The sequence below is a fragment of the Mugil cephalus genome, chromosome 9, assembly GCF_022458985.1.
Source record: "Mugil cephalus isolate CIBA_MC_2020 chromosome 9, CIBA_Mcephalus_1.1, whole genome shotgun sequence".
Lineage (NCBI taxonomy): Eukaryota > Metazoa > Chordata > Actinopteri > Mugiliformes > Mugilidae > Mugil > Mugil cephalus.
The window spans coordinates 18702694-18722113 of record NC_061778.1 but is presented as its reverse complement, the minus strand read 5'-3'; the positions used below and the strand labels follow the sequence as shown (position 1 = coordinate 18722113).

Genomic DNA, 19420 nt, shown 5'->3' with positions numbered 1-19420 from the left:
ATTGTTGAGTGACCAGATTGGAAATCCTTCAAGTGTGTTAGTTTGAACAAACAGATTAGATTTCCAACATGGTCAGACAGGGAGGCTAAAGAACTAGTCCTGAGATGGGAGGGAGGTAATGGGGGAGTCAACAGTGATTCTCTGGAGACACAATCCATCACTGTCACGCATTTTTATTGTACAGCGTTTTAAATTGAAAACAAAAGTCTCAAGCACCCCCATTGTTGTATTCAACAGATCTCCAGGCTCCGCTGCGGTTAGTTATCACCAGAATCTTCCAGGTTGCTTTTGTTTTTGCAAAACATCAGTGAAAGCAGCGAAAGAAACACTCTCAGCACGTAGTCTCTGTGTCGCATCAATTGTTATTTTTAATGTTTTGCGGAGAAGACTGAGACGAATGAACACCCCCAAACACTCTAATGGCACCGAGACACAGATGCTACACAGCGTCCTCTTATCATGAGGAGTCAGTGTAATACATAAGTAGTTTGAATTTCCATTATGCACTGTATGTGTTCAGGTTATTATGCCATCATTATTTCGTTGATGTGTTTTAATCTATTCATATAAAACACAGAAAATAGGCTCTTGCAGGAGTAAATCTGTAATGTAGTTACAAAAAAAATGTCCGTTGCTGTTTTGACCCATAGAGTCACCGTGGCCGCTTTAGTGGTAAACACGAGCTGTAACATTTTGAGGTCGGCAGAAAATGAATAATAGTCGTGTTGTTGCGAACTAGAACATGCAACAAGATAGGTTCCCCTCAGCTTATTTCTGGGTGGATTACGATGTAACTCGAGTGCGTGTATGCGAGGACGTTTTATGCTTTTGGTGAGTGACTTGGTAATAATTAGGTGCTTTGGATCCAGAAATGAACTGCGATGTGAATCTTTTTCTTGTGACAGTATTACAAAGCAGATGGGCTTTCATGTCGGATCCAACAATGTGCTGTTGTTCTTTTACCACAAAGCAGTAAAGCGACCAGAGTCCAGCTCTTCATCACATGTGGCTCTGATTTTCAGTCAGTTACAAGATGAGCGAGTCCTCGTAGCACCGGTCAAACGCTTCACAACACTAACAGACGAGACAACTATATTAAGAAACTTTGTTTCGTGCATTATATCTCTGGCATTTATGACATGGTAGGAATTAATATTGTTAATGTTTGGCATATGTGTTACAAATTAAAAGAAAAGAAGCAGCTACCGCAGCGAGGTTCAAACGTTCACAGCCGTTCGTGTTTGTAAAACGGAGACGAGCTGAATAATTCATGTATCGCTGATCGTTCACACACATGTGCAGGTGCAGGGTTCAGCCTGGTACACGGCTCATGCATCTTCACAGGCTGCCACGCACCGTGGCTCAGGGTGCTTAACCTTTGACCTCAACCATCCGGCTCTGACAGCCACCCCCCAACCACACGCACACACACCTCTCCCCGTGGGCCCGATGATTGCTTTCCAACATGCTCTTACTGTGTACAGAGTAGTCACACACACACACGGGAGGTCAACAGGTGCCGTCAGCCAGCTGTTCTTTTAAAGGCCACCTTTGCTGTAATTACGGGTTGTGGCCAGCAGAGGGCAGTGGTAGATTCATATTTGTGTATGCGTTGGAAAGAATTCTGCTTGGCCATTGGCAGAGTGTGTTTTTGATTCAGGAGTTTGTGCATTTGTACATCTGTGAATATGTATTTATGTTTCAGTCTGCCTGCGCTGTGTGTGTGTTCTTGTACAGTTGTCTTTCTGAGGACCTCTTTGAATTTTGACACCTTCTGAGTGAGGACATTAGTGCAAAGTGAGGACGTTTTAGCCAGTCCCTACTTCTTTGCAATGCCGATAGAAATAAGAAAGGAATGAAAGAAACAGCAAAAGTAAGTAAAGTTAAAAGTAAATATAGCAAAAAAGAAGAAGAATTGAGGAAAAGAGAACAGAAAAATTAAATAACAGAAGGTGAGAAAGAATTTAACAAAGAAAAATGACGATGAACTCTGAAGAAGTAAAAACTCAACGACAGAAAAGGAGAAAGAAAACAAAGGATTTAGTCAGGTCAGTCGGGCCTGTCGTCACTCTCATCACAGCTCCATATGTGAAAAGCTGGGCAGAATGAAACACAAATGGAAAGAGACAGAGAGGAGGGCCAGAAAAGTGGAAAGCTGAAACTGCAAGAGCTGCCGATGAAAAGTGCAGATACGGATGCAAAACTGGGACCGAGAGAGGGATCATCAGGGGAAAGCTGGTTAGCGACGGCATTCAAAACAAACCCACAGGCAGCCCCTCTTTAACCGACAAACATCTTTTTTTTTATTTTGTTTCCACACCATTCAATAAATACAAAATACGAACCAGCTTCATATTCATAAACGACAATGATAGAAAAAAATCCATAAAATATTACTTAATTCAAAACAGAAATAGGAACAACTGAAGCGGAGAAGCAGTGAGATCAGCAGGAAGTGTTTCAAACATTTCTTCCAGGGAAACAACACTGATCCCGCGTGACGCCCACTTGAATGATACTGAAATATACTCTTAGAGCAAATGGAAGCTGCAGACTGGCTGAACAGACAGGTAACGACACGTTTTTAGTTTTTTTTTTTGTTTGTTTTGGTTCATAAACACCTCCTTGCCACCCACTCAGTTTACTGTCTTGTACATCTGTATTGCTGATTACTCGTACTCTTTACTGGTAAAAAAAAAAAAAAACAGAAAAAAAAAAAACACACGCACACACTTGTACTCGCACACATTCACACACATTTATTAAAGCAGCGCTTTCCCGGCTGCGTCCAGCGAGAACTGCAGCAGCCATTGGCTGTACTTCGAAAAAGAAGCCCTGTCGGCGGAATACAACTCAAACAGTCTTACCAACATTTCAAATCCAGCTGGATTTCAAGAGTCCCGCTTAACGACTGTGTTATATTTTACAGCTGCACCACTTGTCCCGTCGAGCTGCTTTTGAAAAAACAAGAAAAATTCCAGCAAAACACTGAAGGCAGGAAGCAGAAGGCAGCAGATGAGTAAAGTCTGGTTGGTCCTCTCCGTAGATTCAGCCCTTCACTTAATGAGTGTTTCATTTCCGCTTCATTGTTCCACCACATCTGCTGGTCTCTCTTCATTACAATCCTGAAGCTGATAACAGGGTGGGTGTCAGGTGAGAAGGGTCGGGTTGAGGGGGAGGACCCCAGTGTGCAGCTCTGGGTTCGGGTCCGTCTGGAAGGAGGAGGGTCGGGGGGGTGGAATAGCCGAAGGGTCTGGGGTTTCTTTTTTTGGGGCGAGCGTCCCGGACGATCAGTGTCTCCAGGTCCGCCTTTTGTCTGGAGCCTTCATCGTCGCGTCCTCTTCCTCTTTGTTGTCTGTGGAGGAAAGCAACATCTATTTAGGAGGATTCTGCGGTCGAGGGTTGACGCTGATATTCAGCCAGTGCTTCGCAACTTCAGAAAAGTCCGTTCTTTTTCGTGATGGGATGGAAAAATCCAAAAGGAGCGCTCGATTCATCATGAAACAGGAAAAGCTCTCAGCTGAAGCCAGGCACATTGGATGTTTTAAGGAGCAGCAGCATCAGACGGCTTTTAACTGACTATGTGAGCAAATGAGCTTCCAGTGCATAACGTAATCACATATTCTACTTTATGTTCTCTTCTGCATTGGAGGTGGCCAGTGCCTTGTAAAGTGTCCACGTGTCTGTCTGTGTGTGTGTGTGTGTGTGTGTGTGTGTGTGTGTGTTCGTTGCTCACCAACACATTCAGGACAACACGAGCCCTCCGTGCGGGTGATGTTGGAGCAGGTCAGTACTGGACATTGCTTCCTCTGACACTTGGTCACACCGTGCTGCGGAGAATAAGAGAGGGAGGTGGAGTTAGCGAAAAGCATCCAGCAGAGAGACGCTGAAAAACAACAACAACAATGTGTGTCTTTCTCATCATTCGCGAAGAAGTTTGGAAACATGCACATCCAGAAAGAGTTATGCGCAGAGCGCTGGATCTCGAAAGGTATGACGATGAAAAACTGCAGAAAAGATCCACACACCTGCAGAAGCTATGACAATAAAAGTCTAGATGGGAGCTTCTGCAAGTGCGTGGATCTTTTCTGCAGTTTTTCCTCATCATTCATAACTCCCATTATTCACAGCTCCACTTTTGGTCTCCTCCACCTTGTCAGGAAATGATCTTGCCCTTGAGCTGCTAAACTCTCCACCACGTCGACTAGAGAGTGTGGACAGTCGTTTGTGCTGGGTAGCTGGGATAAAATGTGTTTCTCATAATTTAATCGTCAAAAAAAAAAAATTAAAAAATGGAAACATTAAATTCAAACAATGAGCTAAAGGACACTGAAATTCTTCACATTACTGAGGTGACGATTCACTGTGGGTTTGTTACTGTAAGTGGCCCTTTCACATTTTGTCTGTTGTTGTCCAGCTTTATAAAAAAGCTCCACACGTGGCACTAACACAACCCACCGGACGACATTCTGGCTTCAGATCATCCTGATTAGAGCAATTGTATTCTGCTATGTGGAAACATTAGATTTTGAACTCTCCGTGAACTAGCACTGTTAGTTCCTGGGACCGACGATACTTACATCACACCAGCAGTTGATGCACTTCATCTCGCCCACCAGAGGCACCCAGGGGTGCCAGCTGTCACTGTTCTGGTAATAGTTCTTGCCAAACTTGCAGTGTCTGGGGCCGTCCGCCTGCATCATGTCACTGTGCTCCAGGCCCGCGGGGGTCCTCTCCTCCTCCGGACATTCCTTGCAGCAGTCAGAGGGGTTACGCCTCACCGGGTGAGTGCAGGTCAACACCGGACACGTCACCTTCTCACAGTGAACCTCTCCGGTCGATCCCTTCAGATAAAATACAGCACCGTCCTCAGGTTAGGAAATTCTTCCTTCCAGCGCAAATGACTTATTGCTTTCTCCGCATAAATAGTTTGAACATTCCTCAAGAAAGAAATTATGAGAAATAGATTTAAGCCCCGTTTTTTTTTTTTTCAAAAAGGAAGATAAATGACCCATTAAGATTCCTCGGGAAGTAAACTTGGCCAGATGTGAGTTGGTTTATTGATGTATATTTACCTTGCAAGTACAGACAGCGCATTTAATGTAGCCAAAGGGGGGAACAAAGGGATGCCATGTGGTTCCTGGGGCATGCATCTTCTGGTCTCCTTCAAAGTAACAACCTGAGAGACAGAAAAAAAACGAGAAATAAAAGTTACAGAGGACGCCAGGATGAAGAAATTCAAGAGGATGCGATGCAGAGACGTGCACAGAAGACAAAACAAAAAAAAGAAAAGGTCGTTGAAAAAGAAAAGTAAAAAAGCGGGAAAAAACTAAGAGGTGGTAGCTACCTTCTGGATTTTCTTCTACCCTCTCTGGAGCTTTCATGTCCTTGGGCTCCTTCCTCTCTGTGCAGGAAATGGGAAATGAGGCATAAAAACAGATTAGCTTTATGCTTTATGATTGCTGAGGGGAGCAATTTGGGACTTTATCCAAGAGGATAAATTGTCCACAGAAACCAGGGGCTCAAATCAGTACATCCAGTGTAAAACTTGATACTGCACACACTCATAGAACCGGGACTGACTCACCGTCACAGACCGGGCAGCACTTGCCCTCAGGCTGAACGGTTCTGGAGCACGTCAGCACTGGACAGATGACCGGGTCACAGATCACAGTTCGCTTCTGCAGAAAAAAAGGCAGAAAGAAGAACCTCTTCACGTTTCAGATGCAAACAGGCCTCCTAGTTAATTAGACCATCAAACAACCAATTTAATGTTCTGTCTCTGTGTGTGTGTGTGTGTGTTCACTTTACCTGGCAGCTGCAGGAGAAACACTTGTCGTAGTTGGGCGTCCAGCGGGAACCGTGAGCGTGGTGCTGGTTCTCGAAGAAGCAGGTATGAGGGTCTTTCTTCAGCTCCTCGGGGTCTTTGACGAAAAGGTCGTCGAACTCGGCCTCCTCCACTTCTCCTCTGGTCCCAAACTCACAGTTGTTTGGTACGTGGACCTGGAAGGAGGAAATGTATTGGAAAAGAAACGAAGGCGACAGAAGGTGGAGGAAATGAAAGGAAAACAAGAAGGGCGAGTTAAATGTTTCGGAATAAAAGGGGGAAATGAAAAAGAGGCAGAGAAAATAAAAAAAAAAGAGAAGTAGGGTTAGGTAATAAGAAATGTGCTGTTCACACCTGACTAAAGGATAAGTGTTTCTAAATGGAGCAGTTCTATGCTCCCGAGCAGATGGCTGTTTATGTGTTGGGCCTGTGTTCTATTAAAGCAGCTGGATCCTACTGTTGTGAGTGTGCGTCAACACTTTCCTTGTTAGTACCTGGCAGCCCACGAGAACTCGTCAACCGCTACACCTGCAAGGTTGCAGCAGGTTTTTGTGGGTCTGTGTTTGTGTGTCTCTGGATTCCAATAAAATTGACTTCTCAGCTAAATCTCTTCAGGCAGACAGCACCTGCTAGTGAGTGTGTGTGTTTGTGTGGGCTAGTGAGTGCTAAGTGACCAATCACACAGACACATAAACACTCAGGTGGTTAAAAAAAGCCCCAGGGACCCTGGTTTACTGCTCCCATTTAATTTTAATCACCTTCGCCTCGACATGGCTGTAGCAGCTAAAACTTTGTTTAATTTAAATATTCAACATTTGGTTAAGAACCCAATTAAAAGTATGAAATATTTTCTCATTTATCTTACCAACTATTACATATGCAACTATCCTGCGTTATAAATGCTCGACAAATGCTTAGATGACAAATTTCAGGCAGGTAGCCCAACTCTGCAGTTACTCATATTCATCATATTTTTAACTTTTTCATTTATCCCTGGAAACCCAGGTGAACCCTGCCTGTTGGGACCAGACTTTTTTTAAAAGCCCTAAAAGTGAAAGTGCTGGCGTTGTGATTTTTTTTTTTTTTTACATACCCGTCCTCGTATCTCTCCTCGAGGGTTGGTCTTGGTGCTGACCTGGATGAAGGCCGTGCCCTGGTCAAGGTGTTGCAGTAGCTCAACACTGATGTCCTTTAACACTCCCTGGGCCTGGAGAGGCAGAGAGAAAAGATGACCGAGCTGAGTGTGGTTCTCCATTATGTGTTCGTACACGTGTTGTATTTGCGTGTGCGCTGATGTACCTGGGAGCCGTAGAAGCCGGTGAGGAGTCTCTTGTGCGTGGTGCTGCTGTCGTCTATCTCTCCGATCTCGGCCAGTCCGTGGAGGTGGGCGTTCACGGTGAGGTCGTCGGCCTTGCTGAGGCCTGCGACGACTATCTCATAATGCAGGTGACACTGTTTGTCCACCGACACCCAGGCGTGGCCCGAGGCGCCGGTTCTTACTGGTGGGGACACAAAGTGACCAGCTAGAGGAGTGGGCAACTCTACAGGAGGAAGAAAATGTAAAATGAGATAGAGAACAAACACACATACATTATGTTTATAAAGCAGTTCAGTGCATTTTATTGTGTTATAAGTCATGACCCACATCCGTTGATACCTACCCTGTCTAGACGCCTCTAAACCGTTGTAGTACAGGGCCTTGATCTGACCCCTCAGTTCGCCCTCCTGACTGTGCGTCGTGGCCACATTGATGAAGAGCTCGTTCTGCAGCAGCATGTGGATGTGTCGAGCCTCCAGGCGACTCCAGCTGCCCACCGCCCGCCCCGTGGCCTTGTTGTACTCTGGTGTCAAATCGTACAGGACAGAACGCTTGTTTCGCCGCCGCGGCTTCAGCTCAATAGTGAGGCCCACAACGTCGCTGGTGAGACCTGCGACTTGAACCTGGAAGAATGAGGGCGAAATGGTTAAAGGCCTCCTCCACTTTAACTGTGTTTTAGAAAAGCTTTGCAAAGATTTTAAAGCAACGAAGAAGGCACACATATATGTGAATAATATTTGAAATACAGTGAACAGATCCAGACCTGGTAATCCAGGGTTCCATTGTCATGGAGGTTGAAGACACCGGATCCCACTCCTCCTGTCTTCCCTGGGGTCAACGCATCGCCGCTAGACATCACACTCTGAATAGCTGAGCCAGACAAACGCAGATTAATATCAGAAATCCACTTTAGTGCACATTCTTGCTCAATGTTACTTATCTAAAACACATCGCTTCTCCCCTCGGACTTTCCCTCCCTTAAACAATAGTGCAGCCTGACAGCATATGAGATGAGGCAATGATTTTTTGTCATGATACAATTTTCTGGTTGGCTGATGGAGGAGAAAGAATAGGGACACGTGACACTCTCTCGCGCTCTGTAGCCAAGTTCATATCGAAGCCACACAGCCACACACTGAAGGAGTCATTGACAAGACGGATTCAGTCGAACCACTAATCAGGAGGCGTGGCCGCTTGTGTAATCGTGTGAGACCTTGGGCCAAAAACATACATGTTGCTGCACACACACACACATATAAAACCACCAAAGGTTGAGCCTTAAGATGAGGTAACCCTGGATGAATGCAGCAGGCTTAAAAGGACGGAGCTGAGAGGACAGGAGGGGGTGAATAACAGGGAAGGATGAGAAAAGTGAAGAGAACAGCCTCTGAAAAAGGACAGAGACTTAAAAAAGTCAGAGAGGTGGAATGATGCCAGAGCCGCTGAAAGAGGAGACCAGATGAGGGGGTTTGAGACACGGGGGCAGAGATGGAAAGACTAAAGGAGAGGGGGGGAAAGGGGAATGAGTGTGTTGGGTTTGAATTCTTCACACATAACGTCAAGCTGTTAATCACAGCACTGGAACACCGACATGAAGAGTCAGGTCCAGCAGACTGTGACCTTGGCAGCGCTCGTGTGCGTCTGAGAGACTGCGAGTAAATATTTTACAAACAAGCATCTTTATGCATATTTGTGTTAATATATGTGTGCGACAATAAAAGCGCCTTTCAAAAGCGCCAGACGCGTTGATGTTCAACGTTCATGCTGGAGTGTGCGACGCGTGGAAAAGACCATGTGTGCATGCTTTAATGGTTTCAGACCACTGGCTGTCCACAACATTCCTGAAACCTCTTTCTACCCGTCGGTCTCTCACACACACACACACACACACAAATACACACACATGCATACACAGTCTTGGTGGGCCACCAAGCCAAACAGAAGGTCTATAAACACGGTTTTCCCCTCGCGATAAGACTTGAAAGAATGGAGACAGAAAGAAAGAGTATTTATAGAGGAGAATGACAAAAACAGCCACAGATGGACAAGCACAAACCAACTACAACATAAAACACATTCTCAGATGCAGATGCGTGTTTGTTGCCTCCACGGTGCCGAGCACCAACTCGCACGTGGATGAAAATCTGTTTCTATTTGGGTGAAGGTGTTTGAGTGCGAGAACACTTACTGTCACAAGATTTTCTGCCCGTGATAAAGCCAGAGATTTGTCTGGGATCCTGACCCTCTGTTGCCACAGCAATTTCCAGCTGACCGCGGGATAACCAAAACAGTTCGCGACTGTTGAGGTCTGTCAGCACCTCCGCAAAGTCTGGATCCTGCACACATTGAAATGGCGGGGGAAGGATGTTAAAATAGGATCAAGAAATGCATAAATACAAAACCATATTCCACGACAAATGATTTTTCAATAACAGAAATAAAAATGTCACATTATATCATAAGATCCTGTTGACAGGATCTTGGTGCAACACTGTCATGTTACCAGAGTAACCGAACCCCAAGTCGTTTAAACAAAAGACGAGCTGGCGATTTGTTTCCAGCTAAAAATGATCCTTTTTGTTCAGTTTATACTAAACAAAGATGAGCTGAGCGCTGAGAACAAAACAAATCCCAGCGCAGTGAAATATCCCCACAATAAAATAAATACAGCAGTCACAACGGCATCACAAAGTCAGGAATCATTAAGGACACAAACAGCTCTGTTACACGAAACCACATGACCATAAATAAGCCCACGCACAGGTGCACATGTGAAATATTGAAGAAAAAAAAAAAAAAAAGGCATAAATATGGATCGCTCTGCAGTAAAACATTTAATACGAAAGTTTAACTTCAAACGGGGCAGACTGGACTCCAAAAAGAGACGTTGAGAAAGGTTGGATTAATAGGACAGATGTACGAGCGTGTTGAAGAAATGTTACTTTTATGACCTTGGGGCCTCGGTTCAATATAAATATACATGTACCATAAATCCTCACAACGAGGAGCCAAAACAGAGCTGGAATGGAGAAGGGGGCTGGACGGAGGGAAAGACGTATTATTTGGGAAAATGAATGGACAGAATGATGAGAGTGGAGGGAAGGAAATGCTGCTCCTGCTATAGCTCTTGTGTAAATCAAGAAGCGGCGACGCTGCCGAGATGCTCGCCCATATGTGTGTTCACGGCGCAAAAAATAAAAGCAGCGGTCGCCTTCAGCTACAAACGATGTGCGTTATGTTGTTATGGACTTCCTTCAGTCAGAAGCTCTCAAATGAATCAGCAGTTTGGGTTTCAGCGTTTAGCTCGGGGACAGTTCGAGGGGTCGCTCTGGGATCAGACTTTGCGGATATTTTTCACAGCCTGCCTTTCTTGTCACTAGCCTCGATGCAGGCGCATCGACCCTTCACGCAATTCCTGGCAGAATTAAAAACAGACCCGCCTTTCATCACTCCTCCCCCTCCCCTCCCCTCCCCCCCTTCCTCCCCTCCATCCATCTCAGCCCACAGACCACTAACCACTGACATGTGTGAGGAGTGTGTACGCAGTGCATCCTCTTTACCTCCCTCCCCTCTTTCGTCTGCGTCTCATCCCTCGCTCACATCTGTCTCCTGCAAACCCTCCACTCGCGAACTTTCTCTCTTCTTTTGTTTTCCTCTAACTCATCCTCTCCATCCATTTTTTACTTGTCATGTCTCAGGGTAGTTAGCTGTGATCAGAGCGCCGGCGACAGCATCACAAGGATGTGGCGACAAAACCACATCCGTCTCCAAGAGGTGTGTGTGTGTGTGTGTGTGTGTGTGTGTGCGCGCCGGGTCATCTGTTTCCAACCAAAAACAACTCTGCTCCTCCTGAAGTCGCCCCCTTTCGCTCTTTGTCTGTCCCAGATAACACGTTTCGCCTAAATCTCCCATAGTTCTCGGGGTAATTAGTTATTTTCCAAATAATCCGGAGGAAATGCTAAATATTTGTGTTTCCAAATTGTTTTCGTGCAAAAGGCTTTTCGTTGTGTACTGTTACTCACATGCGAGGTGATGTTGGCACGGATCTCTCTCAGGATATGTTGGCGGTACACCAGCTGGACTCGGATGGGCACCAGAATAGGCTCTGAGAAGACAAAAGGACTGTTTTGTTAATATCACCCGTCGGCATTCCCTGATTTGAGGAGGTTTACTGAAACAAGCGATGAGACACTGATTCCCAGAAAATGACTGTGGTCCCCGAGATGTTGTTTTTACTTGCAGTTAGGATTAACCAAAAGAAAGTAAACTTTCATTTAGTCTCCATCTCACTGGGACAGTTTTCCCATGAGCTTTGCTTTTAACTTCAGTCTCTTTCCACCGCATGTTTCCCTCTCTCCCCCTTCGCTCCCCTCCCCTCTCACCTTTATCTTTGTGCTTGATGAGGCCTTGCAGGATAAGGATGAAGTGCAGGTTGTTCTCTGTGTCGCTCAGCGTCAACATGGCGATGCCTCCCATCCCCGAATTATCCTCCTCCGACGTCAGCATTGAACTGAAAGTTTCTGTAAATAAGACGCGTACACATTACTATGGAGTATATATATTCTCTTACACGAACCCCGTGCTGTAAACAAAGCCCAGGCATTTTAGCCACATTAATCAATACAAAGCCTTTTAAGATTACGCCACAACATATACAGTTCAGCTGCTTTGTATATATTGAGTTTATTGTGTACTGCGGCGCAAATGCGAGGGCTCGCACCGCGTCTGAAGCACCGCTACAGGAAATAAGCCACGAGAACGCTGTCACGTTCGAGCGTACACACCAGCAAAGAGTGCCCTGTGTTTGATGATCTTTCCTTCCAATTCTTCTCGTCTGCTCGTAGATGTAGTCATGCTGATGCGCATCTGCTCAGACTGCAGCTGTCGCAGATGAGGTTTGGCCACGTTCTTCCATACTCCACAGATCTGCACACGAACACACACACACACACACACACACATGGCATGTAAGTTGGTGTGCTGGCCCAGTGAAGATGGAATTGTACATGAACGCTAAACATAATAAATTTAAATCGCTTGTATATTCTTCTTCTCTTACGGCAACATATTTGAGCAGACATGCGAGCATGCATCCGAAACAGACGATACATGGACATCTGTTCAATTAAACCGTGTCACTGTGCTCTTAACCCGGAGTTGCGAAGCGTCAACATGAAACCGCAGCTTTTTTCCTGAGCGGAGAGAAGAAATGTGGCAGTGTGCCGGCGCCTCAGCGCTCAAGGTTCACGGGTAATCTCCGTTTTAATTAGTGATACTCTCTGTCCCCCTGCTAAGCAGTGATGTAACATGTGAAAAATTCTCTCTTTCCAAAAGCGTTGCTCCAGTGAACCCCCCCTCCTCCTTCCTTTTTTTCTGTCGGAGCGTTTTCTCTGAGGTCCTCTGGAGCTTGACGCTGACATTTATCTAAAAATAATAATAGGCCAATTTCTAGGACCTGTATTTAGGGGGCTCCTGCCTCGCTGAACAGAGTGTTCAGGTCTGAAATGGAATGTGGGGATGTGTGTATTTTGGCAGGAAATGATGTGTGGCGATAGTCAGACGTTTGGGGAGTGTGTGGGCACGCATGCGTGATTATTACTGTTACACCGACATATCGGTTTACTGATTTATCTGAATAATATCAGAGTTTTATTAAAGTCAGTGTTGGACACCTCAAGCCCGATGTTTTCTTGCTGTGAGTGACTGTATGTTGATGTTGACTGCAATCCGGCTGACTTCTAAATGTTTAGAAGCAGGCCATGAAGCAGAAAGGAAGTGTCACTCTGTGTATGTGAGTGTATTTATCGTTTATTATTGCAGGGTGAGTTATGAGAGAAGGAGTCAGAGTTTGACCGTAGAGTCATGGGGTGAGAGCATTCGTCATGCGGGTACTTAATTTCTCTACCACCCCCCCCAGCCCCACCCCCTCCCCAGGAAACACACAGACTCAAATGCACATGTAGCAAAAGGAACACTGAAGGGAGCAGGAGGAGATGATTTTCCTATTCGTGTAAACTCTTACCATGTCTGACTGTCCCTTGGGAACTCTGTACTCAAAAGCAGTGTTCCCATCTGAGTCCAGGAAGACTACTTTAGTGGGACGGGACATCCTGGAAAATGAGAATGAGATGTGAGTGGAATGCAGGATTAAAAAGAGACGACAACTGCATATGGTGCATTATTATACTCAGACCTATTTTTCTCTTACTTTAAAGAATGGCTCCTTAAGAGACTAAAGCTACAAAAGACCAAAAGCAGCAGATGTTTCCACTGTGACACACTGAGTGTTTTACCTCTGGTATGTGATGGAGAAGGCCAGGCTGGTTCTGGTCAAAGCAAAACGAACTCTGGCAACTCCACTCGAACTGGGCAGCCATGAGTCTGTCACTCCTGTCAGCACCGCTACAAAGTCTGCAGAGGAGAAGAGGCACAGTGCTTTTATTACTCCGTATATGAATGAGAAGCCTTATGAGGCCAGACTACTTTATTTTTGCAGTTATATTACAGTCAAACGAGCTGTAGTGTTTTCTATTATGTTGTTTTAAGTTGGACGTTATACGTGTGTGTGGGGGGCGGTGCTCAGTACTTACCAGTCCGACTCTCAATCGGACCCATGTCCTCGGAGCTCAGGTAGGACCTGTCGTTGTAAGATTTGTGGAGGTCGCCCTCCTTCTCTTTGCCCTTCTCGTGGAAGTACTCAAAGCTGTCCAGCACGGCGTCTGTCTGTTTTTTGTCATCTGCAAAGAACACGAGAAAAAAAAAACAGAAATCACTTTCCGAACACGTGTAGGCTGCTTAAAGTGTATTATTGTCAGAGTACTGTATGTAGTGCTCATACATTTGGCCACATCAGTTTGATCTGGTTTTATTAAAACATGAATCTGATACGTGTTGTTATACGGAAGGAATCCTTTTAGCAGTAATGCTGTTATGGTTTCTAATAAAGACTTCAAGCACTGGCATTTGAAACTATGTCACTACCCAACTGCAAATTACAGTAAATTACATGAATGCTAACATTTCAAAACACATTCTGTAATAATGCTGTCCAATATCTGGTGCGCAGATGACACTCAGACACTGGCTGTTATGTTTGGATGAAGAATAAAAAAAGTGGATACAAAGCACTAGACGGGAACTGTGACAAATCTGACCAAGACAGGTAAATGTTAAAGAATAACTATAAGCAATGAGAAGAACAGATTACAGAGAGGCCTTAAGACACTAATTACAACGCGGTACTGAAAGCTAACGCCTGTTCTGTCTGTCCTCCTCACTTATTTCTCCTTCGTCCTTTCTCTGCCAGGGGTAACAAGCCAGGGTAGTTTCTCGAAGTTGAGGAGCTTAAGGGGAATTGGGAGCGACACTGGCGTGCGATCCTAACAATGACCCGCTGTTCCACACAAACTGCTGTGCGTTCTGATGTAATGCGGAGACCTCACTGCTATGCACACACTCACACGCGCAAACATACACAGCGACACATGCAGCGGTGCTCACTCGGCCAAATACAGCCCCTCTGCCCGCACGGCCCTCTGAGTCACCCGATTTCTCCTGGCCTGATTTCTGAGGAGCTGGTTTCTTTCTTTTCGTATGATTCTCGCACACACACACACACACACAATCCACAAATCTCAAATCTCATCATTCCTCCCTCACTTCTCTGCTCCACTGGGCACGATCGAGGGCTTCTGGGGAGTCTCACTCTCACTTCTCCCCACTTAGCAATGCTGTATCCTCAGGTGCACTAGTCATTATACACACGTATAACACACAAATACACACACCGTTTTCCATCACTTACACAAACATACTGGGGGCAACGGTGCCAAAGCTAAGACCAACACACTCAGCCTTTTCCTTAAGAGTTGACCACAACACACACAGAATCGCGGCCCTGTCTAAATTTTGCCGCACACACAAACACACACGGCATAGTGTTCTCCCTGCAGTGCTTTACCTTTACTTTCCATTCCATTACCAGACACACAGGATTGAAAAAAAAAACAGCCAATCTGCTGAATAACAGTGCAGCACAGAGACCTGTGTGTGTGTTTGTGTGTGTGTGTGTGTTGGGGGGGTTCTTACTGCCTAATAAGGTGGAATTGTGTGTGCAGCAGTGTATAGACAAGGTAAGTGAATGAGGCTGGATGGATGGGTGGTACTTTCAGTTCAGGCTGCTTAGAGAAGATGTCCATTTGACACGGTTCAATTCAAAACCAATTGACTTGCTCATTGTACACACTGGCTGTTCTGAAGGCTAACTAGCTGACCCGCAGGGAAAAGAAAAGAGAATTAAAGAACTGGCATGCAACAAAGAAAAACAAAATAAAATATGGGGAAGCAGGAGAAGCAAGACAGAGGAATTAATCAAACGGAGAATAATCAAAATAAGGCATTGATGTGAACAAGACGGGGCAATTTATTCTCGCTTTTGAAGCAATTCAAGCTTTTTCCCCCGTGTTATTTCAGCTGACTATTCCTCATGCATTTATTTAAGGCCCGAGTGCAGAAGGAAGACTACCTTTAGCGCAGGTTTTACAGCAGTGCCCCGGCAGCAGGACGGGGTCATCGCAGCCCGGGTCTGGACAGTCCTGCTTGATGTTCTTGCAGTTCACCTTCCCGAACACTTTCCCGCGACGACTCTTTTGCTGCCGGGAGAGAAACAGATCGCACAGACCCCGTCAGTTATTCATTCGGTGACACGTGTCGAGGGCAACGCCGATTAGACAACACTTACAGGTTCACAGTAGCACTGGACACAGTGCATGACGCCAAAGGGTTCGCCCAGGTCTGGATGCCATGTATCCTCCAAAGAATAAAGCTGGCCTCCGAATGAGCATCCTGTAATACAAGCGTTGCAGATTACACACGGCTGTGTCTTAAAGGTCAAACGTTGCATTTTAAGATGTGTGCTGGACCGTGGCGAGGCCCGTATCTTCCACTTCAGGACATGTATTAAGTGTTTGCAGGATGATACACTTATACAGGCTGGACTACTGTTCTCGTTCTCACATTTGGCAACCAATGAATCCCACACAGCTCATTGCCCAGGCATGCTGGAGGCCACCGAAACTCCCTGGACGCCTCATGAGTTTTGGGTTCCCGGCCTTCCGTACTGACTTATCTGAATAAGACGTGCATATTTCCACCACAGGATTATCCGAGATTCCCAGGAACATACCCATTGCAGGCCAAACCATATTTTCAAACGATCAAGATGAATTAATATGCATATTATAAAATTATAAATGTTACCTGATAGTAAGCAACAGTAGGGACGAAACAGGAGGTGGATTCACTTTATATATAATGGGCAGTTTTATAATGTTTTTTTTTTAGCTGTCTTTATTTACATCATATGCACTAGTAGAAACTGAAACCCTGTTTTTGACAACAGCGGTGACTAAAGTGGCTGTGGACACAGTGAGAGTAGGCACCTTGCAGCGTTTCACTGGAGCACAGCCATTACCATAAAACACACATGGCCTACCTGTCGTAATACACGCGAACTGGACTGGTGTGTGGATTCTAAAAATAGCCTTTAGGCTTATTATTACCACACTACAAGCCTAACCTGTTATTTGCCACGCTCTGTTACTGCACTATAACAGTCATTTTTGGTCGGGATGACGACCTGTGAGCAACGCGCGGAGCCGTGCGCACACAGTCTACCCTGATCTCAGCCCCCGATAGCTTCGCTCGGGCTCGATGGCATGTCTCGCTCGCTGCCCCCAACCTGGTTCGCATTATTCTTTCATTAAAGTGACTACACGCTTTAAAACAGTCCGGTCGAGTTAAAGGGAGCGAAGCCGTGAGCCACTCGCTCCGCCCGCCACTCGTGTCTCTGCTCAAATAAATCATCCCTGGGGAGCCTGCGCTTGTAATGGAAAGTCGATTGATAGCAGTTTTCCAGCATCGAATTGCACGTTACGAAGGTGGTGGTTAAATCGTCGCCGTGTTCAACCCCACAGCTGAGATACCTTATAAAAAAAAAAAAAAAAAAAAAAACCCGCGGTGAGCTCTTTCTTTCACACGTGAATCAAAAGGCATTCGCTGCGGTTATGACTCAGACGTTTGCCGCTAGTTTACGCACTGGGGCACATTAACCGGGGAATATTCCCGGGGAGCGAGCAGAAATGTGTAGTTTTAACTGTCAGTCGTCAGACTGCACACAGTTATGGCTGGAGAATTGAGGTTGTCTGCCACTTAGCGTGCGAGCTTCCAGGCAGCTGAACCCGGGGTCATAACCTGGCCCTGGGGAGCCGCATAATAAAACGACGCATCGTGAGAAAACGTTACAATTTAATGTTGTCTACCTTTTTTTGTGATAAGTAGCTGTGGGTCGTGTCTATGCTTGTGAAACTCTAAGTTATTGGGTGCTAAAGGTAATTCGGTACAATAATAATGTAAAAAAATAGCACTTTATTTCGTAAATATAATAATATTTAGGCCTACTCTTTATACTGTTACTTGGCAATCTTGAAATTGTTACATACCGTTAGCCCAATGGCGCAGCTGCCTACGTCATTTTTTTTGACTTACTGTTGCAGTATCAATAAAAATACCAATGTGCTTGCTAATTTTTTCTTTTTTTCTGGTTTTACGAAAACGTTCAAATATGACTTGGGCAATTAGGCTAACGGTCTGCTTGAGGTGGACATAGCCTAACGTTGCATTTTAGCTGGTGGAAATGAACGCTGACGGTGTCGGCGTCTCTTACCTGACAGGCCTTTGGAGGGCTGCGCCTCTCTCTCTCTCTCTGACTGGATGGGCAGAGCGGGAGACTTGAGTCGCGAGGCCGCTCCGGCGTGCAGCCACCACGCGCAGCTGAGCGCGCACAGCAAGGAGCGGAGCGCGCGGGGTGCCAGCATCCCAGATCCTCCACCAAACAGCTCCCTCACAAAGTCCCCGGCTACGAGCGACAGCGAATGACTGCCCCAGACCTGAAAAAGTGAACTAAAGACTTTCTTCTTTATATCCAAACGTCCGTTGTCAGAAGTTTAAAAAACAAAACAAAACAGAAAAACTAATGATAACTAAGAATTATCCGGGTTTTAGTCAGGCAGAAGTTTTCCGAGAGTGAGTCATAGCATGCAGCCCAGCACCGTGTTGCTTTCCTCAGTGTACCGGCAGCCTCTCTCAGAGCCCCGTCTCTTTCTGCTTTATAGCCTGCTTCCCTGACAGCTTGAAGCAGCCACCGGCGAGGAGGAGGAGGAGGAGGAGGAGGGAGGAGGAGGAGGTGTGCGATGGGTGGGGGTGGATGATGGAAAGGGAAATCGACGCCCCGTATCAGTTCGCTTCCTCTAAATATATGGAAACGAGCCTGCGTCAGATTCACGTCGTAAACTTTCAAAAACTTTCACTAAGCTGCTTTTTTTTTTTTTTAACAGAAAGACAAAGCACAGCCGTGACCCAAACAGGCACAATTATCAGGACAGGTTGAACACGAGCATGATTTTTCTTTGGTCACACTGCCCTGCGTTGCTTGTTGATCGCCGTATTGTTGCCGTTTTGGAGCAAATGCCCTCTTGAGCATCGGCTTCCTGGTGTGTTTCTAATGTGACGCATGGATTGATGACATGTCTGACTTCCACTCAGGGATAAACCCTAAAAAAAATGTGCTTAATGGGTTTAAGAGGTTCGTCAGCGTGGGGATAGTGGGGAAGTGTGCAGCACCAGATGCATGTGTGACAGTCTTTGGCTGATCTCAGTTTTCCAAGAGTGCTTGGAGCTGAGAGCTAAGTGACTTAACAGAAACGAATGAAAATAGCTGGGATGCCTCAAAGAAAATTTGTGCCGGCCTCACTCAGACCTCTGTCCTCTCTTTAGACCCCGCGCTGTTTCTTTTGGCCGATCTGAAAAAAAAGTTCCATTTGTTGTGACTTTGTTAAATTTGTAGACGTGCAGGTGCCAAAGGCCATTTGACCTGGAATCTATAAGAAAAAAAAAAAAAAAAAAACACCGGGGCCTGCGCAGAGATTCGCAGCATCAACATCGCGTGAAATTTATTAGAGGCCTATTTAGATCTGGGAAACGTTCCCATCAAACAAAGACAGAGTGGTTGAGTAACAGTCCAGTTCCTTTCAGCGGGTCCCTTGGGGGCCAGAACAAACGCTCTGCGGTTCAAGTTTACATTACTGCAGTGCTGCTCATGGGTGATTTATATGAGGGGGGGTTCAGAAGAGGTCGGGCTTATTATATGCCTGAGATGTTTGGAATAAAAGAATAATTGATTCGTATTTCTCTAAGAAGAAGAAGAAGAATATAATTGT

General features: G+C 45.7%; 1 protein-coding gene across 1 annotated transcript; it reads right to left on the bottom strand.

The window, feature by feature from the left end:
- Positions 1-2279: 2279 nt before the first annotated feature.
- chrd (chordin) lies at positions 2280-18293 on the bottom strand. The gene is made up of 21 exons (XM_047595061.1): positions 17869-18293; positions 15886-15989; positions 15670-15796; positions 13736-13882; positions 13439-13556; positions 13168-13255; positions 11930-12071; positions 11528-11665; positions 11168-11250; positions 9334-9481; positions 7909-8015; positions 7489-7768; positions 7127-7368; positions 6921-7034; positions 5812-6003; positions 5588-5681; positions 5348-5404; positions 5076-5179; positions 4581-4844; positions 3737-3830; positions 2280-3355 (listed from the first exon to the last, which is right to left on the bottom strand). The coding sequence occupies exons 1-21, from the start codon at positions 18017-18019 to the stop codon at positions 3291-3293; spliced, it is 2859 nt and encodes a 952-aa protein (XP_047451017.1). The 5' UTR covers positions 18020-18293; the 3' UTR covers positions 2280-3290.
- Positions 18294-19420: the final 1127 nt, after the last annotated feature.

Excerpts from the sequence above, each read along its gene's own strand:
- chrd (XM_047595061.1), bottom strand. The coding sequence starts at position 18,019 with ATGCTGGCACCCCGCGCGCTCCGCTCCTTGCTGTGCGCGCTCAGCTGC. Across the intron at positions 13,557-13,735 it reads TCCGATTGAGAGTCGGACTG|ACTTTGTAGCGGTGCTGACA; the intron begins GTAAGTACTGAG and ends TCTCCTCTGCAG. Across the intron at positions 11,251-11,527 it reads CATCAAGCACAAAGATAAAG|AGCCTATTCTGGTGCCCATC; the intron begins GTGAGAGGGGAG and ends TTGTCTTCTCAG.